The sequence below is a fragment of the Gorilla gorilla genome, chromosome 6 (assembly GCF_029281585.2).
Source record: "Gorilla gorilla gorilla isolate KB3781 chromosome 6, NHGRI_mGorGor1-v2.1_pri, whole genome shotgun sequence".
Taxonomy (NCBI): Eukaryota; Metazoa; Chordata; class Mammalia; order Primates; family Hominidae; genus Gorilla; species Gorilla gorilla.
Window position 1 is genome coordinate 14,162,183 of NC_073230.2, and position 26,664 is coordinate 14,188,846.

At 43.5% G+C, this 26,664-nt stretch overlaps 1 protein-coding gene across 9 annotated transcripts in view; it reads left to right on the top strand.

Moving 5' to 3' along the window:
- PMS2 (PMS1 homolog 2, mismatch repair system component) overlaps positions 1-26,664 on the top strand; it is a 38,502-nt gene that overhangs the window by 444 nt on the left and 11,394 nt on the right. The window contains exons 2-12 of one of the 9 annotated variants that reach the window (XM_031013114.3): positions 2,771-2,910; positions 4,742-4,828; positions 5,008-5,110; positions 6,257-6,440; positions 9,617-9,784; positions 11,464-11,561; positions 13,227-13,326; positions 16,796-16,880; positions 18,885-19,040; positions 21,206-22,067; positions 25,846-26,013. In XM_031013114.3, coding sequence (XP_030868974.2) covers positions 2,771-2,910; positions 4,742-4,828; positions 5,008-5,110; positions 6,257-6,440; positions 9,617-9,784; positions 11,464-11,561; positions 13,227-13,326; positions 16,796-16,880; positions 18,885-19,040; positions 21,206-22,067; positions 25,846-26,013 — 2,151 coding nt within the window. Of the gene's footprint in view, positions 1-2,770; positions 2,911-3,238; positions 3,258-4,741; positions 4,829-5,007; positions 5,111-6,081; positions 6,441-9,616; positions 9,785-11,463; positions 11,562-13,226; positions 13,327-16,795; positions 16,881-18,884; positions 19,041-21,205; positions 22,068-25,845; positions 26,014-26,664 lie in introns of those variants that run through there. The other 8 variants (XM_031013112.3, XM_063708090.1, XM_055346519.2 and 5 more) reach the window with 8 other exon arrangements.

A 26,664-nucleotide genomic window follows, 5' to 3' on the forward strand; every position in this document is an offset into this window, starting at 1 on the left:
CTTCGCGGTCCTGGGCTGCGGGCAAAGGATTCGGCCCTGTGAGGTGTTGGGTTCGGCCTGTCCCAGACAGGCCTTGCCCACATCCCATCACAGGGCCGTGGACTTGAAGCGGGAGCGTGAAATCCCCATAGACTGAATGCATTTCCTTTCTACCTGTTCTCTCTCCCCTTTTATTTTTATTTTTATAGTATTTTATTTTTAATTTTTTTTTGTAGAGACGGGGATTTCGCTACGTTGCCCAGGCTGGTCTCGAACTCTTGAGCTCAAGCAATCCGCCCGCCTCGGCCCCTCAAAGTGCTGGAATTAAAGGCATGATGCACCGTGCCTGGCCTTTTTAAAAAATTAAGGTTATTTTGGGGACGGTAGAGCGTCCAGACACATCCTTATTTGCATAGCTGCGCAGTTTTTAAAAATGCAATACGTTTCTACCTGTTAGGATGTGTGATTTCTGGCTGGTAAGCTACACCGAATCTTGGCTAGCACAGTTGCATTCCATGTCAGATTTGTAAACGCAAATTTGCTCTCTGCATTTAAATATATTAGATATATTTAGGTAACTACATTGAAATGTATTGAGATATTTAAATAAATTTGGAGTCTGTGTCTAAATGCGCTCCCTCCTCAAAATAAATATCTGAAGTGGGCCGAGAGCGGTGACTCACGCCTATAATCCCAGAACTTTGGGAGGCCAAGGCGGGTGGATCATGAAGTCAGGAGTTCATGACCAGCCTGGCCAACATGGTGAACTCCCGTTTCTACTAAAAATACAAAAATTAACTGGACATGATGGCGGGAGCCTGTAATCCCAGCTACTTTGGAGGCTGAGGCAGGAGAATCACTGGAACCCAGGAGGCGGAGGTTGCAGTGAGCTGAGATCGCGCCACTGCAGTCCGGCCTGGGCAACACAGCAAGACTCGGTCTCAAAAAAAAAAAAAAAATCAGAAGTGGACCTGTAGCCTATAGTGTGCTGCCAAATAAACTTATTTTTAGAGATACTTCTTTCCATTTTCTGTGAGGTCATCTGCAGTTTCACATGGTAGACAGACTTAGGTGAGATTCTGAGCAAGGTAGAATGAAGAGTAAAGAGGTTTGTTTATTTCACAAGGGTTTATTAAAGGCCTACAATGTGTTAAATGCTGTAGGAAATACCCAGTGATTTCTCTTTCATGGAGGTTTCCTGCCCTCTCTTAACAAGTTATCAATTAAACTGTTTGCTGGAAATTGCTAAGTTAATGAACACACGGGATACATTCTTTGAATGAGCAGACATTGTTTGGGCAGAGGAGGAAGAGGAGAGCAGTTTAGACAGAGACCTGCTTATACGCTGTAGTGTCTCAAAGAGCTTGTGATGTTCAGGACAGTTGTTCACTGTGCTACAATATAGGGGACGGCTGGTTGCGGTCCCCTGTAATCCTAGCACTTTGGGAGGCCGAGGCAGGCGGATCACCTGAGATCAGGAGTTCGAGACCAGCCTGGCCAACATGGTGAAACCCTGTCTCTTCTAAAAACACAAAAATTAGCTGGGTGTGATGGTGGGCGCCTGTAATCCCAGCTACTTGGGAGGCTGAGATAGGAGAATCGCTTGAACCTGGGAGGCGGAGGTTGCAGTGAGCTGAGCTCGTGCCATTGCACTCTAGCCTGGGCAACAGGGTGAGACTCTGTCTCAAATAACAACAACAACAATAATAATAATAATAATAATAATAATAATGTAGGGGACTTGATGAAGGGAAAGGATTAGAGAGATTCTGAAAAGAAGGTAGTTTTGGGCCCAATGATGACTAAATTTTAACTTTCATATAGTAGGAAGTGGGGCACTAGTAAATTTTTAAGCAGAAAAATTATTTGACCAGATTTGTGATTTCAAAAATAGCTCTGGTGATAGAGTGGAGGATGTATTGGAGCAGGGAATAAGGGGAGCTAAAACCTTTATAAAACTCTTAAGGCTAGTACAGCAAGAGCTTTGAGGGTCTTTGCTAAGACAGCAGCTGGCAGCTTCAGTTTGGAGTGGGGTATCAAAGGCAACTGTGTATAAGGAATAGTTATATAACTGGTACCCAATTTCTGAGATGATTTTGACTTAAACATTGTGTATTTCCCAGCATACTGTTGGTTTTTCTAATTATGTTGGGAAATTATGTTACTTTCACTTTTTTTTTTTTGCTCGTTGCCCAGGCTGGAGTGCAATGCCGCAATCTCAGCTCACTGCAACCTCCGCCTCCTGGGTTTAAGCGATTCTCCTGCCTCAGCCTCCTGAATAGCTAGGATTACAGGTGCCCACCACCATGCCTGGCTAATTTTTTGTATTTTTGGTAAAGATTGGGGGTTCACCATGTTGGCCAGGCTGGTCTCGAACTCCTGACCTCAAGTTATCCACCCACCTCCGCTTCCCAAAGTGCTGGGATTACAGGCATGAGCCACCACAGCCAGCCATGCTTTCACTTTTCAAGAAAGAAGACACCATTGTTGCCAAAGATTTTGGTAATTTGAGAGATACAATGTATGTTTTCTCCATGTGGATCTTAGTATAATTAGATAGTAAGGATCTGTTGAATTTGAAGTATCTATCCAGGAGTATTTTGGGTACATGTTTAAGGATTGTAAAACAGTGTTTCTATTTCTGGATATAATAAATGTATTTGCTAATATAATAAATGAATAGATTAGACCCATAAATTATTTACAGTGTTGAGTCATTTCCCACAGTTAAAATCAGGGTGAAAATATATAGCTGAATACTTGATTTGTTTCTTGTAACTGATTTCTCTAGTACGGAACCTGCTAAGGCCATCAAACCTATTGATCGGAAGTCAGTCCATCAGATTTGCTCTGGGCAGGTTGTACTGAGTCTAAGCACTGCGGTGAAGGAGTTAGTAGAAAACAGTCTGGATGCTGGTGCCACTAATATTGGTAAGTTTGGGAGAGTTTTAAGCCACAAGAAATGATCAGTGAATGTTGTTGTAGTTAAGAAACATTTGTTATTGAAATAAAACTATCAAGTGTTGATGTAGTAATAAATTATTATTTTTAAGTTGAAGTTAGCACCTATTATGTGCCTAGTACTTAGCTAGGTAGTAATAATAATAACAGCTTTTATTGTGTTCTTACGGTGTGCCAGGCAGGTGTTATGCTAAGAATTACACAGAAATATTTAATTTGCAGAACAGCTGTCTCACGCCTATAATCCTAGCCCTTTGAGAGGCCGAGGTGGGGGAACTGCTTGAGGCCAAGAGTTCAAGACCAACCTGGCCAACATGGTGAGACCTCGTCTCTATTAAAAAATAAAGTAGGCGGGGCATAGCGGCTCACGCCTGTAATCCCAGCACTTTGGGAGGCCAAGGCGGGTGGATACTTGAGGTCAGGAGTTCGAGACCAGCCTGTCCAAAGTGGTGAAACTCTGTCTCTACTAAAAATACAAAAATTAGCTGGACCTGGTGGCAGAAGCCTGTAATCCCAGCTACTTGGGACACTGAGGCACGAGAATTGCTTGAAGCCGAGAGACGGAGGTTGCAGTAAGCTGAGATCGTGCCACTGCATGTCAGCCTGGGGACAGAGCAAGATTCCATCTCAAAAACATAAAACAAAATAGGCCTGGAGTAGTGGCTCACATCTGTCATCCCAGCACTTTGGGAGGCTGAGAGGGGGCTGATCATTTGAGGTCAGGAGTTCTAGACCAGCCTAACCAACATGATGAAACGCTGTCTCTACTAAAAATACAAAAATTAGCCAGATGTGGTGGTGCATGGCTGTAATCTCAGGTCCTCAGGACACTGAGGGAGGAGAATTGCTTGAACCTGGGAGGTGGAGGCTGCAGTGAGCCAAGATCGTACCACTGCACTCCAGCCTGGGTGATGAGCAAAACTCCATCTCAAAAGAAAAGAAAAGAATAATAAAATAAAAAAAAACAAAAAATTATTAATCTGCAGAATAACTTTATGAGATAGAACTTATTATTCTCTATTTTACAAATGAGGAAATTAGGGGATAGGAAATTTCCTTTTTTTGAGATTATAAAGCTGATAAAATAGGATCCAGGAAGTCTGATTCCAGAACCCATTCTCTTTTTTTTTTTTTTTTTTTGAGATAGAGTTTTGCTCTTGTTGCCCAGGCTATAGTGCAATGAATGGCACGATCTCGGCTCACTGCAACCTCCACCTCCTGGGTTCAAGTGATTCTCCTGCCTCAGCTTCCTGAGTAGCTGGGACTACAGGCATGCGCCACCAAGCCTGGCTAATTTTGTATTTTTAGTAGAGACAGGGTTTCTCCATCTTGGTCAGGCTGGTCTCGAACTCCTGACCTCAGGTGATCTGCTCGCTTTGGCCTCCCAAAGTGCTGGAATTACAGGCATGAACCACCGCACCCAGTCCCCGTTCTCTTTATTGGGTATGTTAAAATTATTTCTTTCAAAAGAAAAGGCTGGTCAAAGTGCAACGCGGTTTACAGCTAATTGATCACTACCAGTTACAGATTTTTTTTGTTTCTTCTCCACTCCAACTGCTTCACTTCACCAGCCTAGGGAAAAAAAAAGAGGAAAGAAAGAAAAAGCTAAACTATTTAGTCTGGGCTAGTAAATAGCCAGAAAGGACTTTATAACAATGAAATATACAAAATGACACTAGTATGTTTAACTAAAGGTATAGTTATGACTCTTAAATTTGCATATGTTATAAATAATGTCAATATAAAAACTGATAGCATGGGTCCATTTTTAATAAATATGTAAATATTTTAAACTTTCTAGATCTAAAGCTTAAGGACTATGGAGTGGATCTTATTGAAGTTTCAGACAATGGATGTGGGGTAGAAGAAGAAAACTTCGAAGGCTTAAGTAAGTTGACTTTTTCTAATCCTATTATAAAATAATTGGGCCACATGTCTCAGAATTTTGAGTAACACTGTCTTGGGAAATGCAAAAACAGTTTTTTAAAGCCAGTTACTAGATATCATGTATATTTTGTTGTTACAGCACTTGAGATATCTTAGTCCTTACTTTACACTCTCTTTCAGCTCTGAAACATCACACATCTAAGATTCAAGAGTTTGCCGACCTAACTCAGGTTGAAACTTTTGGCTTTCGGGGGGAAGCTCTGAGCTCACTTTGTGCACTGAGGTGATACAATATTTTTATCCATTCACTTGACCCCTTAGAGAAACCTCTCTGAAAATTAATTGGAATCGTTATTATTTTCAGTTTTCTATCTCAACATCTCAACTTCTAGCTTCTGAATTCTGTTTTGTCTCACTGCCAATCTAAGTCATAGTACTTCTGAAATGTGAGCAATAAATGAATGAAATGAAGCAAATAGTATTGTTAAAAAAATGGTTACCCTTATTAAAACAGTAATTCTCAATTGTAATATAACATGTAGATAATAAATGATAGTTACCATTGGTTTTCATTATCAATTTTTAGGGAAACATTTCACCAAAGCACTATTTAATTATAGCACAGATACGAAATTTTTATAAATAATTTATATATATATATATATCTTTTTTTTTTTTTTTTTGGACAGAGTCTCTCTTTGTCACCCAGGCTGGAGTGCAGTGGCACAGTCTCGGCTCACTGCAATCTCTGCCTTCCAGGTTCAAGTTTTTTTTGGACAGAGTCTCTCTTTGTCACCCAGGCTGGAGTGCAGTGGCACAGTCTCGGCTCACTGCAATCTCTGCCTTCCAGGTTCAAGTGATTCTCGTGCCTGAGCCTCCTGAGGAGCTGGTACTATAGGCATGCACCACCACTCCTGGCTAATTTTTGTATTTTTAGTAGAGATGGGATTTCACCATGTTGCCCAGGCTGGTCTCAAACTCCTGGCCTCAAGTGATCTGCCTGCCTTGGCCTCCCAAAGTGCTGGAATAACAGGCATGAGCCACCACGCTCTGCCCTACATATACATTTTAATTATAATATTTGTTAGATTCTTTAAAAAAATTTGTTCGAAGAGTAATAACAAAACAAATCTGTGTTTGTGAATAAATAAATCTTAAGATCATTTATGGTTTTGCGGTTCAACCTGAAAAATGAAATCAAAGCTTTTATCAAAGCAAAGCATGTTTAGTGCTCTCTGTCTCACTGTCTTTTAGATGCCAAACCTTAGATTTTATGATGACTCCTCAACCATTTAGATCTTGATTATCTCAGAGGGATCGTCAGCTTTTTAAGAAAATTTTGAGAGAAAACCAAGTGAAGAAAAGAGTAGTCAGTGCCCAACATCATGGGTCTCTCACTGAACACACCATGCCTGGTATTCTCTCACAGCGATGTCACCATTTCTACCTGCCACGCATCGGCGAAGGTTGGAACTCGACTGGTGTTTGATCACAATGGGAAAATTATCCAGAAAACCCCCTACCCCCGCCCCAGAGGGACCACAGTCAGCGTGCAGCAGTTATTTTCTACACTACCTGTGCGCCATAAGGAATTTCAAAGGAATATTAAGAAGGTACAGTAAATTAATCCTGGTTTTCAAGAGTATTGGTTAATGCACATGAGCAAAAGATTTACTAAAGATGTTTATTCTTCAGTTGATTCTCTTCCCATAAATTATTGAGAAATGCTTTATTTGCATTTCTCATTAAAGATTTAATATTAAAGACTTAACTTTAGGATGATTTACTTTTTTCTTTTCATCACATAGTGTTCATTAGGACTGGGCAACACAGTGAGACCCTGTCTCTGAAAAATTAAAAAAAAAAATTCACTGGGCATGGTGACATGTACCTGTAGTTCCAGCTACTTGGGAGGCTGAAGTGGGAGGATCACTTGAGCCCAGGAACTTGAGGCTGCAGTGAGCTATGATTGTGCCACTGCACTTAAGAATGGGAGACAGAGTAACATCCTGTCTGGAAAAATATATATACATTTATATATATTTTTTATTTTTTATTTTTATCTTTTTTTGAGATGGAGTTTCACTTTGGCGCCCTGGCTGGAGTGCGGTGGCGTGATCTCGGTTCACTGCAACCTCCACCTCCTGAGTTCAAGCGATTCTCCTGCCTCAGCCTTCTGAGTAGCTGCGATTACAGGCGTGCGCCACCACAGCTGGCTAATTTTTGTATTTTTAGTAGAGATGGGGTTTCACCATGTTGTCCAGGCTGGCCAGGCTGGTCTCGAATTCCTGACCTCAGGCGATCCGCCCACCTTGGCCTCTCAAAGTGCTGGGATTACAGGCGTGAGCCACCATGCCTGGCCTTATGTACTTATATTTTAATAAGAATATTTCTCGGCCAGGCACAGTGGCTCACACCTGTAATCCGAGCACTTTGGGAGGCTGAGGCGGGTGGATCACTAGGTCAAGAGATCGAAGCCACCCTGGCCAAACTGGTGAAACCCCATCTCTACTAAAAATACAAAAATTAGCTGGGCATGGTGGCATGCGCCTGTAGTCCCAGCTTCTTGGGAGGCTGAGGCAGGAGAATTGCTGGAACCCGGGAGGCAGAGGTTGCAGTGAGCCGAGATCGAGCTATTGCACTCCAGCCTGGGCACAGAGCCAGACCCCATCTCAAAAAAAAAAGAACATTTCTCTTGGTTTTCTGAGAAATGAGTTATTAGAACCCTTATGAATTTGAATGCAAATGAAAATAGCTAAATGTTATATAATTGTTGTGTTTAAAAAACAGATTATGGAACTGTCTGTATTATATGATTACAGTTTTATGAAAACAAAACAACAAGCCTAAATATGTATAGTATAAAGGCTGGAAGACTCGGCACTTTCATGTTCTCAGCAGTTATCCTTGGATGTGAGATCTCATGCAGTTTTTGCTGTCTTCTTTGTGCCTTTCCATTTTGTGTGTGTGTTTTTCATAATCTAAAAAGTTACTTAAACATATGCAGCTAAAAACTTTTTTTACTTGTAAAGCATATGGTGCTAATTTTAACTTTTTTTTTTTTCAGATGGAGTCTTCTCACTCTGTCGCCCAGGCTGGAGTGCAGTGGTGCGATCTCAGCTCACTGCAACCTCCACCTCCTGGGTTCAAGTGATTCTCCTGCCTCAGCCCCTCGAGTAGCTGGGATTATAGGTGTGCGCCACCAAGCCCAGCTAATTTTTGTATTTTTAGTAGAGATGGAGTTTCACCATGTTGGCTAGGCTGGTCTTGCACCCCTGACCTCAAGTGATCCACCTGCCTCAGCCTCCCAAAGTGCTGGGATTACAGGCGTGAGCCACTGCACTCGGCTGCTAATTTTAACTTTATTACATTTTTTCAAAAATTTAAATTTTTTAAAGTAGAGAAAACTTACTCTTTTTTTGTATCTTATGGTAAAAAATTAGTGCCTTAGCAGAATACAGGAATGTAGAACTTCTATTTGTCAGAGATAACTGTTATTTACAGTTTGTATATCTTTTCAGACTGCTTTTAATTTCATGTGTTTATAACTGTTGGAATAATTTTCAAGATAAATTCATAAATTAATATAATGAAAGCAAGTAATATAGAATGTACAACATGCAAGTAATACAGAATTGTATGTGGTTGAAAGTTTTTTTTTTTTTTTTTTTTGAATTGAGACAGGGTCTTGCTCTCTCACCCAGGCTGGGATGTAGTGGCACAATCTCAGCTTACCGCAGCCTTGATCTCCCAGGCTCAATGGATCTTCCCACTTCAGCCTCCCAAGTAGCTGGGACTCCAGGCCCGTGCTACCATGCCCATGCTACCATGCCCGGCTAATTTTTGTATTTTTTGTAGAGATGGGTCCTTCTGTGTTGCCCAGGCAGGTCTCGAACTCGTGGGCTCAAGTGATCCTCCCGCCTCAGCCTCCCAAAGTGCTGGGATTACAGGCGTGAACCATCATGCCTGGCCCTATAACTGACTTTTTACTTAGCATATTGTGATTGTCTTTTTTAGTCAGTGCACACTGCCTTATTCGCTGTCATTCTGCTGCGCTATGGCTATACCATAATTAATCAACTCCTCGATGATGCTTGCTTAGGTTGTTTCTGTTTGTTCATAGAGATTGTTTCAGTGAACATTTTTGTATATCTCTTTGCATACCAAAATGCTTGTGCCAGTGTTTCTATTATACGAAGATACATTTCAAAAGGAGAGATTATAAAATCAAACACAATGTATGTTTCAGTTTTTTAATTTTCATTTTTAGAGATAGGGCCTCACTCTGTCACCGAGGCTGGAGTGCAGTGGTGCAATCATGGCTCACTGCAGCCTCGAACTCCTAGGCTCAAGCAATCCTCCCACCTCAGCCTCCTGAGTAGCTGTGACTACAGGCACATGCCACGACGCCCAGCTAATTTTTTTTTTTAATTTTTTGTAGAGACAGGGTCTTGCTGTGTTGCCCAGGCTGGTCTTGAACTCCTGGTCTCAAGTGATCCTCCTGCCCTCAGCCTCCTGAGTAGCTGGGATTACAGGCTGTACTTTTTAGTTGTTTTACCAGGATGCATGGCACATTGGGAAGTGAGAGGACTGTGACCAGGAGCCAAAAGCTCTGTGTTCCTTTCTGTAGAATACAGGAAGACACCTCTTTACAGATCATTCTGTCAACAGTGCTTACCTTGATTTGTGCGATGATGTGAGAACCTTGCATTGGATGTTATAACTTGAGCTGTGTAATTCCTATAATGTTAAAGTAATGTAGAATATTGTGTTTGTGTTTTTTAAACAGGAGTATGCCAAAATGGTCCAGGTCTTACATGCATACTGTATCATTTCAGCAGGCATCCGTGTAAGTTGCACCAATCAGCTTGGGCAAGGAAAACGACAGCCTGTGGTATGCACAGGTGGAAGCCCCAGCATAAAGGAAAATATCGGCTCTGTGTTTGGGCAGAAGCAGGTAGTGATGGCCGGTTACTTCAACGCCTCTTATTGCTCTAGTGATTATAGTGGGTTTCCATTGTCCCTTCCAGTAGAATGGAAAATAAAATCTAAGAACTGATTTTTTTTTTTTTGAGAGGGAGTCTCGCACTGCTGCCCAGGCTGGAGTGCAGTGGTGCTGTCTTGGCTCACTGCAACCTCTGCCTCCCAGATTCAAGCAATTCTCCTGCCTCAGCCTCCCGAGTAGTGGGATTACAAGCATGCACCACCACGCCAGGCTAATTTTTTGTGTCTTTAGTAGAGACGGGGTTTCACTGTGTTAGCCAGGCTGGTCTCGAATTCCTGACCTCGTGATCCACCCGCCTCGGCCTCCCAAAGTGCTGGGATTACAGGCGTGAGCCACCAAGCCCGGCCGGTTTTTTTTTTTTTTTTTGAGCTGGAGTCTTGCTCTGTTGCCCAGGTCGGAGTGCAGTGGCGCCATCTTGGCTCACTGCAACCTCTGCCTCCCGCGTTCAAGCAATTCTCCTACCTTAGCCTCCTGAGTAGCTGGGATTACAGGCACGTGCCACCAGGCCCAGCTAATTTTTTGTATTTTTAGTAGAGATGGGGTTTCATCTTGTTGGCCAGACTGGCCTCGAACTCCTGACCTCTAGTGATCTGCCTGCCTTGGCCTCCCAAAGTGCTGGGATTACAGACATGAGCCACTGCGCCCAGACTAAGAATTGATTTTTAAAGTGCCTATCACAACGCCCGGTGCAGTGGCTCACGTCTGTAATCCCAGCACTTTGGGAGGCTGAGGAGGGCGGATCACGAGGTCAGGAGTTTGAGACCAGCCTGATCAATATGGTGAAACCTCATCTCTACTAAACATACAAAAATTATCTGTTCGTGGTGGCAGGCACCTGTAATCCCAGCTACTCGGGAGGCTGAGGCAGGAGAGTCGCTGGAACCCGGGAGATGGAGGTTGCAGTGAGCTGAGATTGCACCACTGCACTGCAACCTGGGCGAGAGAGCAAGACACCATCCCAGAAAAAAAAAAACAAAAAAAACCAAAGTACCTATCACAAAAACTGATGTTTGAGAGCTGAATGTGTTTCATTTTATTGTTCCAGAGACACTCGTATACTGCGTCTTTTCACTCTCTTTCTGAAAAAAATATGTTATTGTGGGCAATGTGTGGGTTCTGAATAAGTAGGTACTTGTTTCATCTTTCTTATATCATAAAATCAAAATTGTTGTTCCCGCGGCTCACACATGTAATCCCAGCACTCTGGGAGAGGAAACTGTTGGGATTATGTGTTTGAACCACCCGGCCAACAATTTTGAGGTGGGAGAATCGCTTGAGCCCAGGAGTTTAAGACCAGCTTGGATAACACAGCAAGATCCCATCTCTACAAAAAAATTAAAAAATTAGCCAGGTGTGGTGGTGTGCACCTGTAGTCCCAGCTACTCACTCGACAGGCTGACGCAGGAGGATTGCTTGAACCCACGAGTTTGACACTGCAGTGAGGTATGATTGAGCCATTGTACTCCAGCCTGGGCAATAGAGGGAGACCCTGTCTCAAAAAACAAAACAAAACAAAAGATTCTTTTAATTTTTTTGCGCTTGTAATGTCAATAGCTTGACTAAGAAGGAAAACAGATTAAGTCCACTCTGTCTTTATTAGGAAGTAACTGTGAATTTTTTTTTTTTTTCAGTTGCAAAGCCTCATTCCTTTTGTTCAGCTGCCCCCTAGTGACTCTGTGTGTGAAGAGTACGGTTTGAGCTGTTCGGATGCTCTGCATAATCTTTTTTAGTAAGTAGATTGCTGGCAAGAGAACTACAATTGAACATTTATCCTGAGAGTTTTTTTTTTTAAAGATAGTGATTCTAAGGCTAATAGTTTCGTGTCTTTTTTTTTTTTTCTTGAGATGGAGTCTTGCTTTGTTGCCCAGGCTGGAGTGCAATGGCGCTATCTTGGCTCACTGCAACCTCTACCTCCTGAGTTCAAGCAATTCTCCTGCCTCAGCCTCCTGAGTAGCTGGGATTACAGGCACGTGCCACCACACCTGGCTAATTTTGTATTTTTAGTAGAGACAGGGTTTCACCATGTTGGCCAGGCTGGTCTCAAACTCCTGACCTCAGATGATCCGCCCACCTTGGTGTCCCAAAGTGCTGGGATTACAGGCATGAGCCACCACACCTGGCTAGGGATAATAGTTTTTTATGTCCTTTATAAAACTGTGAGCAATGCTGTTGCTAAGAAAGATGATTTATACAAAGGACTCAGTTACTTAATTCAAACCATGTTCTGAGTAACTGGTATATTTCAGGTGGTTTTCTGTTGAGCAGGTCTTCTTTAAGGCTCTGTTTAGTTAGACTAACTTGTAAATTATTTTATCATTTTAAATGATTTTGACTTTCCTGGCATCTGATGAAGGCAGTTCAGTGTCATTACTTTTCGTATAAGAAAATAGACACTTCCATAAATAGGATTGGTCCTGTAAAGATATCTATCTATCTGTGTATATATATATATATTTTTTTTTTTACTTTTGAGATGGAGTCTTGCTCTGTTGCCCAGGCTGCAGTGCAGTGCCGTGATCTTGGCTCACTGCAACCTCTGCCTCCCAGATTCAAGCGATACTCCTGCCTCAGCCTCCCGAGAAGCTGGGACTACAGGTGTTCACCACCATGCCCGACTGATTTTTTGTATTTTTAGTGGAGACGGGGTTTCACCATGTTGCCCAGGCTGGTCTTGAACTCCTGACCTCAGGTGATCCACCCACCTTGGCCTCCCAAGGCTCTGGGATTACAGGCATGAGCCACCACACCCAGCCTAAGATCTGTATTTCTTTTTGTTTGTTTGTTTGTTGCCTTGAGATCTATATTTCTTACTCTTCCTCCACTTGCTTTTGGCTTATGCCTGAAATGGTAAACATGGAGCTTTATGTGTTTATGTGAAGGTGGTGTTCTTCTGCAAATGCCGGTATCTCTGGGGTGGGTCTCATGTGCAGCAAGCGCTTTACCAAGACATGAGATACAAGCTTCTTATCCGGGAGATTTTGAAAGGGGAGGGAATGTGGGCAAAATCCTGAGCACAAGTGGTTAGACTTCATTGACAAACCAGGGGCGGCAGCACGGAGGTTCTGAGAATGCATTTGAAGTGCGATCCACTCCTTACGGAGGCTGAGGATTTATCAGGAAGGGTAAGGAGAGCTGCAACACATCAGTTTTGGACGCACTGCATCACCTGTGGTGCATTGGTTGACTGTAGGAGCTTTAGAATATTCCAGAAGGTCTGGTTCTTTGATGACTCATCAAGATTTGGAGCACAGATACCCGTGAACTGCAATAGTGATCCTTATCAGCATGTCACCTGGTGTTTTGTTTTCATTTCACTTTAAGAATGTGCCATGTGATCGTATTTCTAATCCCTTTCCCTCTGGAATCCTGCTCTTACCATATTAATGTTGAATAGCATCTCAGGTTTCATTTCACAATGCACGCATGGAGTTGGAAGGAGTTCAACAGACAGACAGTTTTTCTTTATCAACCGGCGGCCTTGTGACCCAGCAAAGGTATTTAAAATTTTTTTGTATTAGTTTGTTCTTTATGCCTTTGACTTTTAATTGATAACTTTTTTCTGATAATAGGCAGTTTACATGGAACTCGGGACTTTGAGAAACATGGCTTTAACATTATCTTATTTTGGGCATTTACAGAAGTTTACTGCAGATGGCCCCCAGCTTCAGATGTTTCAACTGAAGACTTTTCTGGCCGGGCGCAGTGGCTCATGCCTGTAATCCTAGCACTTTGGGAGGCCGAGGCGGGTGGATTGCCTGAGGCCAGGAGTTCGAGACCAGCCTGGCCAACAGTTCGAGACCAGCCTGGCCAACATGACAAAACCCCATCTCTACTAAAATACAAAAAATAACCAGGCATGGTGGCCCGCGCCTGTAATCCCAGCTACATGGGAGGCTGAGGCAGGAGGATCGCTTGAACCTGGGAGATGGAGCTTGCAGTAAGCCGAGATTATGCCACTGCACTCCAGCCTGGGTGACAGAGCGAGACTGTGTTTCAAAAATATATATATATATTTTTTTCTACTACTTTACCTTGCTGCAGAAGTTATTTTTTGCAGTAGATACCATACTTCAAGTACCTATTGAACCATTGTTTTTCGGTATAGTATTCAATAAATTACAGAAGATATTCAACATTTTATTATAAAATAGGTTATTTTGCCTATAGACTATGTAAGTATTCTGAGGCAAGGCTGAGATAGGACATTCAGTAGGTTAGGTTATCACAAAGGCATTTTTGACATACAATATTTTCTTTTCTTTCTTTTTTTTTTTTTTTTTGAGACGGGGTCTTGTTTGTCGCCCAGGCTAGAGTGCAGTGGCGTGGTCTCGGCTCACTGCAAGTTCCGCCTCCCAGGTTCACGCCATTCTCCTGCCTCAGCCTCCCGAGTAGCTGGGACTACAGGCGCCCGCCACCATGCCCGGCTAATTTTTTTTGTATTTTTAGTAGAGACGGGGTTTCACCGTGTTAGCCAGGATGGTTTCGATCTCCTGACCTCGTGATCCGCCAACCTCGGCCTCCCAAAGTGCTGGAATTACAGGTGTGAGCCACCGCGCCCGGCAGATACAATATTTTTAACTTATGGGTTTATCAGGACATAACCCTATCGTAAGTTAAGGAGCACATCTATCTGTGTACAGTTTTTTTGTTGTTGTTTTTTGGGTTTTTTTTTTGAGACGGAGTCTCGCTCTGTTGGCCAGGCTGGAGTGCAATGGTGCGATCTTGGCTCACTGCAACCTCTGCCTCCCAAGTTCAAGCGATTCTCCTGCCTCAGCCTCCCAAGTAGCTGGGATTACAGGCGCGGGCCACCATGCCCGGCTAATTTTTTGTGTCTTTAGTAGAGACGGAATTTCACCATGTGGCCAGGATGGTCTTGAAATCCTGACCTCGTGATCTGCCTGCCTTGGCCTCCCGAAGTGCTGGGATTACAGGTGTGAACCACCGTGCCTGGCCTCTGTATAGTTTTTTAAATTGCATATACGTGAGTGTGTTTGTATCTGTATATATACGTTATATGTGTTGTGTGTATAGATACGTAAATATATAAACACATATTACCAGTATATTTATTATTGTAAAAACTAAAACTATTTGAAGAAACTAAACATTTTATAACATTCTGTGTCACCTTTCAGTATAGACTGATTACATGGTTTCTATATTTCCTTTTTTTTTTTTTTTTGAGACAGAGTCTCGCTTTGTCATCCCCAGGCTGGAGTGCAGTGGCATGATCTCCGCTCACTGCAAGCACCGCCTCCCAGGTTCACGCCATTCTCCTGCCCCAGCCTCTCTAGTAGCTGGGACTATAGGCACGCATCACCACACCTGGCTAATTTTTGTATTTTTAGTAGATACGGGGTTTCACCACATTGGCCAGGCTGGTCTCGAACTCCTGACCTCGTGATCCACCCGCCTCTGTCTCCCAAAGTGCTGGGATTACAGGCATGAGCCACCGCGCCCGGCCCATGGTTTCTATATTTTCTATAGATTTCTATATTTTCTCTTCCTGCTTTCTATTTTCCTAGGAAAATAAGGGCTCAGATTACTTCTGCCTCAGATTGAAACTGATCATCTTGATATGATGACGTGGGTTTTTTGAGTTTGTATCTTAGCAACACAACATTGTACCTCAGTAATATTTTCTGTTTTTGTTTTTTTTTTTTTTGAGATGGAGTCTCGCTCTGTCGCCCAGGCTGGAGTGCAGTGACATGATCTCGGCTCACTGCAAGCTCCGTCTCCCAGGTTCAAGCCTCCCGAGTAGCTGGGATTACAGGCGCATGCTGCCATGCCCGGCTAATTTTTTGTATTTGAGTAGAGATGGGGTTTCACTGTGTTGCCCAGGCTGGTCGAGAACTCCTGAGCTCAGGCAATCCACCTGCCTCGGCCTCCCAAAGTGCTGGGATTACAGGCGTGAGCCACCGCTCCCGGCCCCTGTTTTTCAATGATGCTTTAGAGTTTGCTTGTAATCTGCCAGATGTGGTTGAACTTCTAAATTTTTTAACTTATAGTGTGATTGATTCAAAATTATTAATTATAACTATTAATAATGTGATATTTAGGTTTATTTCTAATGACATTTTAATGTCATAAATACTTTTCTATGTACATTGAATGTGTTTTATGAACATTTAAGCTGTGCCCGCATGTCACTAGAATTTCTCGGAGAGCAACTTTAAGTTGGAAAAAGACTCAGTTTTAGGAATCTATGATTAGAGAAATAACACTTTGAGAGTTGTGAGGAAACTTTTGGTGATGGATATATTCATTATCTTGATTGTGGGGATAGTTTCACAGGTGTTTGTGTATATGTCAAAACTTATGAAATTGCACACTTTAAATATGTGTAGTTTATTCCATGTTAGTCATATCTCAGTAAAGCTGTTAAAAAATGTATCCTTAGGCCAGGTTTAGTGGCTCACACCTATAATCCCAGCACTTTGGGAGGTTGAGGCGGGCGGATCAACTGAGGTCAGGAGTTCGAGACCAGCCTGGCCAACATGGTGAAACCCCGTCTCTACTAAAAATACAAAAATTATCTGGTCATGGTGGCGTGTGCCTGTAATCCCAGCTACTCTGGAGGCTGAGTCAGGATAATCACTTGAGCCCCGGAGGCAGAGGTTGCAGTGAGCCAAGATCGTGCCATTACACTCCAGTCTGGGTAACAAGAGGGAGACTCCGTCAAAAAAGAAAAAGAAAAAAAATCCTGCGTGTAATCCAAGTTACATGTCAGGCTGACACAGGAGGATCACTTGAGCCTGGGAGGTTGAGGCTGCAGTGAGCCATGATTGCTCCACTGCACTCCAGGCTGTGACAAGGCGAGAGACCTTGACTCAAAAAAAAAAAAAAACAAAAAAGTATCCCCTTCTAAGAACATGCTGGTTGGTTAGAATAGTATGTTGTTAGAATGTAGGGGGCCGGGAACATTTGTCATTTATTCTTTTCTACTCCTTGTATTTTGTGCAGGTCTGCAGACTCGTGAATGAGGTCTACCACATGTATAATCGACACCAGTATCCATTTGTTGTTCTTAACATTTCTGTTGATTCAGGTAAGTTCCATTGGCATTTCAGTACGACTAGTGACTAATGCCTCAAAGAATAAAATGAAATTCTACAGCTCTGCTATGACTGGAATGAGATAACAATTTATGGTCATGTAAGTTTTTTTTGTTTTTTTTTTTTTTGAGACGGGGTCTTGCTCTGTCGCCCAGGCTGGAGTGTGGTGGCGTGATCTCGGCTCACTGCAACCTCTGCCTCCCGGGTTCAAGCGATTCTCCTGACTCAGCCTCCCAAGTAGCTGGGACTACAGGTGCGTGCCACCACACCTGGCTAATTTTTTGTATTTTTAGTAGAGACAGGGTTTCACCGTGTTAGCCAGGATGGTCTCGATCTCCTGACCTCATGATCTGCCCGTCTTGGCCTCCCAAAGTGCTGGGATTACAGGCATGAGCCACCGTACCCGGCCCTATAATTTTGTTTTTTTTTTTAAACAGAGTTCCTGCTTTCTACTTGAGTCTATGTTAATTATATTGTTAGGAAAATGTAATTTTTTTAATGTCAACCAAGGGAGAAAGTAGACTAAATGTTCTTCCTAATTTCATAAATAATTCATTTCATATAGATTTTTTTTTCTGATTGTTAAAATTTTGGTTTATTGTAATTGAGTATTTTTTCTAGGTACTTAGAAATACATAGGTACATACCTTAAAAAATATCTTCTGTCCTCTCTTTCTCTTTCTCTCCCCTACTCCCATATTCTTTGGGATGAGAAAATAATTTTGTATACTGCTCTTTATCCTTAGATGTGAATGTTTTCTTTTCCATGTTATTAGAAATTGATCAGAAATGTGGTTTTAATAGGTGAATTATATTCCAATGCATGGTTATAGTTTGGTATTTTAATTTTTAAATTTTTCAAAATTTAAGTTGTTTTTAGTTTTTGGAAATTATAAATACTTTCCTTATAATTAAATCATTATCTGCATCTTTATTATTATATATTTTTTGAGACAGAGCAAGACTCTGGAGTGCAGTGGTGTAATCTCAGCTCACTGTAATCTCCGCTTCCTGAGTTCAAGCGATTCTCCCGCCTCAGCCTCCTGAGTAGCAGGGATTACAGGCACCTGCCACCGCGCCTGACTAATTTTTTGTGTTTTTAGTAGAGACAGAGTTTCGCCATGTTGGCCAGGCTGGTCTTGAACTCCTGACCTTAACTTATCTTTTCGTCTCAGCCTCCCAAAGTGCTGGGATTACAGGGTGTGAGCCACTGCACTCAGCCTACATCTTTAATTATTCTGAATATAAATTGCCAGGAGTAGAATTACTGGGTCAGTGAATATGATCATTTTAAGGCTTTTTCTGTATTGTGTTCTAGATGTACCAATTTACACACCTACCTATAATGTACTAGGTATTATAATTGTTAAGCTAAATTCAGTAGGGGATTAAAATATCTTATTTTAGGTTGCATATTTAAAATTATTTTTATGTGTTTATTTGCTTTTCCTTTAACAATTTACCTAATCAAGCCCTTCCGTATTTTGTCTATTCAAAAATTGTCTTTTGCTCATTTATTTGAAAAAGCTGATTTCATAACTTATGAATATTAACCTGGACACTGTAAGGTTTTTAATAGCACTTGTGATAAATACAAGTGAATGAAATAATAGATGGGGAAATTTCTATTGTTAAAAGTGAATTTGGCTGGGCGCGGTGGCTCACACCTGTAATCCCAGAACTTTGGGAGGCCAAGGCAGGTGGATCACTTGAGGTTGTGAGTTCGAGACCAGCCTGGCCAACACGGTGAAACCCCATCTCTACTAAAAATACAAAAATTAGCCGGTGTGGTGGCACTCGCCTGTAATCCTAGCTACTTCGGAGGCTGAGGCAGGGAGAATCACTTGAACCCAGGAGGCGGAGGTTGCAGTGAGCTGAGATCACGCCACTGCATTCCAGCCTAGGCGACAGAGTGAGATGCTGTCTGAAAATAATAATTAATAAATAAAATAAAAGTGAATTTAAACATAATAAATATGTTTTCTTTTTTTCCTTAGAATGTGTTGATATCAATGTTACTCCAGATAAAAGGCAAATTTTGCTACAAGAGGAAAAGCTTTTGTTGGCAGTTTTAAAGACCTCTTTGATAGGAATGTTTGATAGTGATGTCAACAAGCTAAATGTCAGTCAGCAGCCACTGCTGGATATTGCAGGTAAGAAAAATACTGTGTACAAACAGCTTCTAAAGCTTTTAGCTAATGTGTTTCCTTATTTTTTCCAAGTAAACTTTTTTTTGACATGAAAACAAAGTCTCTTATATTATTTTATCATTTTTAATTCTTTTTTGAGACAGGGACTTGCTCTGTCACCCAGGCTGGACTGCAGTGGTGCCACTGTAGCTCACTGCAGCGTCACACTCCTGGGCTCAGGCCATCTTCCTGCCTCAGCCTCCCGAGTAGCTGCCTCCAAGTACCTCTAGTTTTTTGTAAATTGTAAACGGATGACGTCATATAAGATATATGATTAGAAGAAGTCTGCAGTGACTGCATTTTTAACTCCCTTGTCATGTCTGTTTTTTTGAGATGGAGTTTTCGCTCTTGTCACCCAGGCTGGAGTGCAATGATGCGATCTCGGCTCACTGCAACCTTGAAGCCTCCGACGTTCAAGAGATTCTCCTGCCTCAGCCTCCTGAGTAGCTGGGATTACAGGCACCCACCACTACACCTGGCTAATGTCATTAGAGATGGGGTTTCTCCATGTTGCCCAGGCTGGTCTCAAACTCTTGAGCTCAAGCAGTCCTCTAGCCTTGGCCTCTGAAAATGCTGGGATTTCCTGACTTCTAACAGTAGAATTTAGGCCAGGTGCAGTGGCTCATGCCTGTAATCCCAGTACTTTGGGAGGCCGAGGCGGGCAGCTCACGAGGTCAGGAGATTGAGACTATCTAACACGGTGAAACTCTGTCTCTACTAAAAATACAAAAAATTAGCCGGGCGTGGTGGCGGGCACCTGTAGTCCCAGCTACTCAGGAGGCTGACTCAGGAGAATGGCATGAACCCGGGAGGAAGGGCTTGCAGTGAGGCAAGATTGCACCACTGCACTCTAGCCTGGGCGACAAAGCGAGACTCCATCTCCAAAAAACAGACAAACAAACAAAAAAAACCCAAAACGGTATAGTTTAATCTGTTTTTAATTTGAAGTTATTCAGTCTGTCCTTTTCTGTGATTTGTTTCTTTCTCTCATTATTTTGTTTGTGAGATTCACCCAAGTCATGTGGCAAAATTCATTTATTCGTTCGCTATACAGTGTTCCATTATAGTCAGATATCATCATTTGTGAATATTTGAATTGTTTCCAGTGTGGGGCTATAATGAAGAATGCTGTCATGAACATCCTCATCCACGTCTTTTTGACGAGCATAGATAGGCACTTCTTTTTTTTTTTTGAGAGGGAGTCTCACTCTGTCACCCAGGCTGGAGTGCAGTGGAGTGATCTTGGCTCACTGCAACCCTGCCTTCCAGGTTCAAGTGATTCTCCTGCCTTATTCTCATTCTCCCTAGTAGCTGGGATTATAAGTGCATTCCACTATGCCCTGCTGATTTTTCTTGTATTTTTAGTAGAGACGAGGTTTCAGCATGTTGGTCAGGCTGGTCTTAAACTCCTGACCTCAAAGGGCTAGGATTACAGGCGTGAGCCACTGTGCCGGCCGATAGGCACTTCTGATAGGAGTAGCTATGCTGGGTTGCAGGTGTGCATACATTCAGATTTAGGAGGTATTCCCAGAGAACTTTTCAAAGCAGCTGTACCAGGTTCATTCCTACCAGAGGTATTCAAGCATTCCGCTTGATCCTGATCTTTGTGAGCATTTGTTGTTTTTTTAATTTTACCCATTCTGGTGAGTATATGGCCATATCGCATTGTGTTGTGGTTTTTTTTTTTTTTTTTTTTGGAGACAGAGTGTTGCTCTGTCACCCGGGCTGGAGAGCAGTGGTGGCATCTTGGCTCACTGCAACCTCTGCCTCCCGGGCTAAAGGGATTCTCGTGCCTCAGCCTCCCAAGTAGCTGGGATGACAGATGTGCCACCACACCCGGCTAACTTTTGTATTTTTAGTAGAAACAGGGTTTTGCCATGTTGTCCAGACTGGTCCTGAACTCCTAGCCTCATGTGATCCCCCTGCCTTGGCCTTCTAAAGTGCTGGGATAACAGGCGTGAGCCACCACACCTGGCCCATATTATAGTTTTATTTTGAACATTGAACCGTGTTCATCTGTGTAATTAGCATGTGGATCTCCTCTTTTGTGAAGTATCTATTCACATAAGCACGTCCTCTCACCATTTCAGGATAGTCCCTGACCCTCTTCTCCGTCCACGTTTGCTTAGGTAACTTAATAAAAATGCATGCAGTGGATTTGGAAAAGCCCGTGGTAGAAAAGCAGGATCAATCCCCTTCATTAAGGACTGGAGAAGAAAAAAGGGACGTGTCCATTTCCAGACTGCGAGAGGCCTTTTCTCTTCGTCACACAACAGAGAACAAGCCTCACAGCCCAAAGACTCCAGAACCAAGAAGGAGCCCTCTAGGACAGAAAAGGGGTATGCCGTCTTCTAGCACTTCAGATGCCATCTCTGACAGAGGCGTCCTGAGACCTCAGAAAGAGGCAGCGAGTTCCAGTCAGGGACCCAGTGACCCTACGGACAGAGCGGAGGTGGAGAAGGACTCGGGGCACGGCAGCACTTCCGTGGATTCCGAGGGGTTCAGCATCCCAGACACGGGCAGTCACTGCAGCAGCGAGTGTGCGGCCAGCTCCCCAGGGGACAGGGGCTCGCAGGAACATGTGGACTCTCAGGAGAAAGCGCCTGAAACTGACGACTCTTTTTCAGATGTGGACTGCCATTCAAACCAGGAAGATACCGGATGTAAATTTCGAGTTTTGCCTCAGCCAACTAATCTCGCAACCCCAAACACAAAGCGTTTTAAAAAAGAAGAAGTTCTTTCCAGTTCTGACATTCGTCAAAAGTTAGTAAATACTCAGGACGTGTCAGCCTCTCAGGTTGATGTAGCTGTGAAAATTAATAAGAAAGTTGTGCCCCTGGACTTTTCTATGAGTTCTTTAGCTAAACGAATAAAGCAGTTACATCATGAAGCACAGCAAAGTGAAGGGGAACAGAATTACAGGAAGTTTAGGGCAAAGATTTGTCCTGGAGAAAATCAAGCAGCCGAAGATGAACTAAGAAAAGAGATAAGGTAAAGTTTTAATTTTTTACTTTTTTACTTCTTATTTAAAATTTTTATTTTTATTTTTTATTTTTTTGAGACAGAGTCTCGCTCTGTTGCGCAGGCTGGAATGCAGTGGCACGATCTTGGCTCACTGCGGCCTCCACCTCCCGGGTTCAAGCATTTCTCCTGCCTCAGCCTCCTGAGTAGCTGGGATTACAGGGGCACGCCACCATGCCTGGCTAATTTTTATATTTTTGGTGGAAACAGGGTTTCACCATGTTGGCCGGGCTGGTCTCGAACTCCTGACTTCAGGTGATCCAGCCACCTTGGCCTCCCAAAGTGCTGGGATTACAGGTGTGAGCCACCACACCTGGCCAGGTAAAGTTTTTTATTAAGAGTATTTTGAGGCTGGGTGCAGTGGCTCATGCCTGTAATCCCAGCACTTTGGGAGGCCAAGCCAAGGAGGGAGGATTACTTGAGCCCAGGAGTTCAAGACCAGCCTGGACAACATAGGGAGACCTCGTCTCTACAGTAAAATTGGCCGGGCACGGTAGTGCGCAGTTGTAATTCTAGCATCTGCGCCTGGCCAGATCCTGTTCTCTGTGGCAGGACACAGACTCCAAACACATGGAAGACTTGGGTCTTTTAGGGCAGCACCAGCTTTAGAGCAGATTATCTATGTACTGGGAACCAGGGCACATTCAGACGATTCCCGGGAGTGCCTGGGATCGGCGCCAGGGGAGGTGGTATTTGTGCTGGCATCTGGGATGCTTCTGGGATGTTCTTTTCCTTCCCTCCTGCGGGGCAGGAGTTCCTGCGTCATCACTCACTCTGGCACCTTCTCTCCATCCAGCAGGCTGCGGCCACTCCTGCTCCAAGGAGGTCTGAAACTCAGCCTGAGTGGGTAGGAGCCTCTTACAAGAGTTCCTTTTCTGCTGGGCATGGTGGCTCATGCCTGTAATTCCAGCACTTTGGGAGGCTGAGGTGGGTGGATCACCTGAGGTTGGGAGTTCGAGACCAGGCTGACCAACATGGAGAAACCTTTTCTCTACTAAAAATGCGAAATTAGTGGGATATGGTGGTGCATGCCTATAATCCCAGCTACTTGGGGGGCTGAGGCAGGAGAATCGCTTGAACCCGGGAGGTGGAGGTTGTGGTGAGCTGAGATTGCACCATTGCACTCCAGCCTGGGCAACAAGAGCGAACTCCATCTCAAAAAAAGAAAAAAAAAAAAAAAAAGAAAAAGAGTTCATTTTCTGAGGACTCTCCCTCTTCCCTAGGGTAGTAGCATTTTCCATTCCTGTATTTCTTAGCATAGTAGTTAACCACGTTTTGCTAGTTTGTGTAATGCTTTACTATACATTTTTCCTCCTCAGGCCTAGCATGGTGGTGCACACCTTGTAATTCCAGCACTTTGGGAGGCTGAGGCAGGAGAATCACTTGAGGCTAGGAGTTTGAGACCAGCCTGGGCAAGATAATGAGGCCCCATCTCTAAAAAAAAAAAAAAAAAAAAAATTAGCTAAGTACACTGCTGCACGCCTGTAGTCCCAGGTACTCAGGAGGCTGAGGCAGGAGGCTCACTTGAGCCCAGGAGTTTGAGGCTCCAGTGAGCTATGATCATGCCATTGCACTCCAGCCTGGGTGACAGAGCAAGACCCTGTCTTAAAAAAAAATAATAATAAGTCCCTGTTAAAATCACTGGTGTGGTTTTTGTCTCTTGATTGATTGCACTCTGCCTGATATGGAATCGGTACCAGGAAACAGACCCTCAAAGATAGGATTTGGGGACTGGTTTGGTTATGACTTGGATTTGAGCTCTGTGTGGAGCCCCTCACCATAGGAAATGCGGGCTCAGTAATCCATGCCATGTGGAGGTCTCACAGTTCACCAAACTGTCCCCTGTGGTTGATTGTGATGGTGACGAGCATGGTGGCATGGGACCAGGTCTTCCTGGAGCACTTATAGAAAGAAACAACAATATCAGCTCCTTTCTTTTTTTTTTTTTGAGACAGGAGTCTCACTCTTTCACCCAGGCTGGAGTGCAGTGGCATGATCTCAGCTCACTGCAACCTCTGCCTCCCGGGTTCAAACGATTCTTCTGCCTTCGTTTCCCAAGTAGCTGGGAGTACAGGTGTCCACCACCATGCCTGGCTAATTTTTTTATTTTTAGTAGAGATGGGGTTTCACCATGTTGGCCAGGCTGGTCTTGAACTCCCAACCTCAAATGATCTGCCCACCTTGTCCTCCCAAAGTGCTGGGATTACATTACAGCTGCTTTCATCCTCAGCTCAGGCCACCAGGTGAGAACCAGAAAACGTCCATGGCTGCTTTAACAGAGCCATTTCTTGTCGTCACCGCGCTGATACTGCGGAAAATCCGTTTTCACCGGGTTTAATTGTGTGGGACTGAGAATGACAGTGTCAATTTCTCGTGTGAAGGTTAGCGGTGGTGTCTGTCTTTTGTCCAGATTGACTAAGTTAGTATTTAATGACATTAGATGTTGAAGCCACCCAGCAAAGGACCCAGTGGTGGGCCTGGCAAAGATGAGAAGGATTGATATCCAGCATTGGCAGAAAGGTGCTCTTACACACCATTGGTGGGAGTGTGACTTTTCACAGATTTCCCGTCAAAAAGTACGTATGTAGTTCTGCCTCTAGCATCTGTCTCACAGAAATGCACCCACAGATGAGTAGGTTTATGCACAGAAGTATTTGTTGCAGCTTTGAGTGCACTATTGAAATTGGAAACAACTGAAATGTCCTTTAGTAGGGGATTTGTCAGACAAATTATGGTACATCCATGCAATGAATTCCTATGTGGCCATTAAAAAGAATGAAGTAGGCCGGGTGTGGTGGCTCACGCCTGTAATCCCCGAACTTTGGGAGGCCGAGGCAGGTGGATCACTTGAGGTCGGGAGTTGAAGACCAGCCTAGCCAACATGGTGAAACCTTGTCTCTACTAAAAATAAAAAAATTAGCCGGGCTTGGCAGTGCATGCCTGTAGTCCCAGCTACTCGGGAGGCTGAGGCAGGAGAATCGCTCGAACCTGGGAGGCGCAGGTTGCAGTGAGCCAAGGTTGCGCCACTGCAGTCCAGCCTGGGCAACAGAGAGTGAGACTCTGTCTTAAAAGAAAAAAAAAAAGAAAAAATAATGAAGTAGATCTATGTGTACAGGTCTGAAAACGTCTTTCAGATGCATTAAGTGATGACAGAATGGAGAATTAAGATTCCATTTTTGTTTTTTAAAATTAAAAAAAATTATATAGAGAGACAAGGGTCTAGAAGGATATATTCCATTTTTAAATCGTTAATAGTAGCAACTGATGTCTTCTCCGGAGAGTTGGATGAATGAATAATTAATGTTATCTTTAGAAAGTGGGATGGTTAAGCCGAGCGCAGTGGCTCACGCCTGTAATCCCAGCACTTTGGGAGGCCAAGGCGGGCAGATGATGAGGTCAGGAGTTCGAGACCAGCCTGACCAACATGGTGGAACTCTGTCTCTACTAAAAATACAAAAGTTAGCTGGGCATGGTGGCGCACCTGTAATCCCAGCTACTCAGGAGGCTGAGGCAGAAGAATCACTTGAACCCGGGAGGTGGAGGTTGCAGTGAGCCAAGATTGTGCCATTGCACTGTAGCCTGGGTGACAGAACAAGACTCTGTTTCAAAAAAAAAGAAAGAAAGCGGGATGGCTAGGGACTTTATTTTGTTTTTGTATTGTTTGACTTTTTTTTATTACAGTGTTGTATAACATAATCAGAAAAATAATCTTGTAAAATGTCTCATAATTAACATTTTCTACCTGCAGTAAAACGATGTTTGCAGAAATGGAAATCATTGGTCAGTTTAACCTGGGATTTATAATAACCAAACTGAATGAGGATATCTTCATAGTGGACCAGCATGCCACGGACGAGAAGTATAACTTCGAGATGCTGCAGCAGCACACCGTGCTCCAGGGTCAGAGGCTCATAGCGTGAGTGTGTTTAGTGTTCATTCCCAGAATCCCCCTGAAATTGAAGATCTAATAGAGGCCGAGGCAGGAGGATCACAAGAGGCCAGGAGTTTGAGACCAGCCTGGGCAACACAGCAAGACCTTGTATCTACTTTAAAAACGAAGAGATCTAGGAAGGAGGGGTGTAAAAAATAAAAAAGATCTAGTTGGCCAGGCGCGGTGCCTCACACCTGTAATCCCAGCACTTTGGGAGGCCGAGGCAGGCGGATCACCTGAGGTCAGGAGTTGGAGACCAGCCTGGCCAACGTGGTGAAACCCCGGCTCTACTAAAAATACAAAAAGGCCAGGCACGGTGGCTCACGCCTGTAATCCCAGCACTTTGGGAGGCCGAGGTGGGCAGATCACTTCAGGTCGGGAGTTCGAGACCAGCCTGACCAACATGGTGAGACCTGTCTCTACTAAAAATACATAATTAGCCAGGCGTGGTGGCGGGCGCCTGTAGTCCCAGCTACTTGGGAGGCTGAGGCAGGAGAATCGCTTGAACCCGGGAGGCGGAGGTTGCAATGAGCCGAGATCGTGCCATCGCACTCCAGCCTGGGCAACAAGAGTGAAACTCCGTCTCAAAAAATAATAATAATGATAAAAAATAAAAATACAAAAAATTAGCTGGGC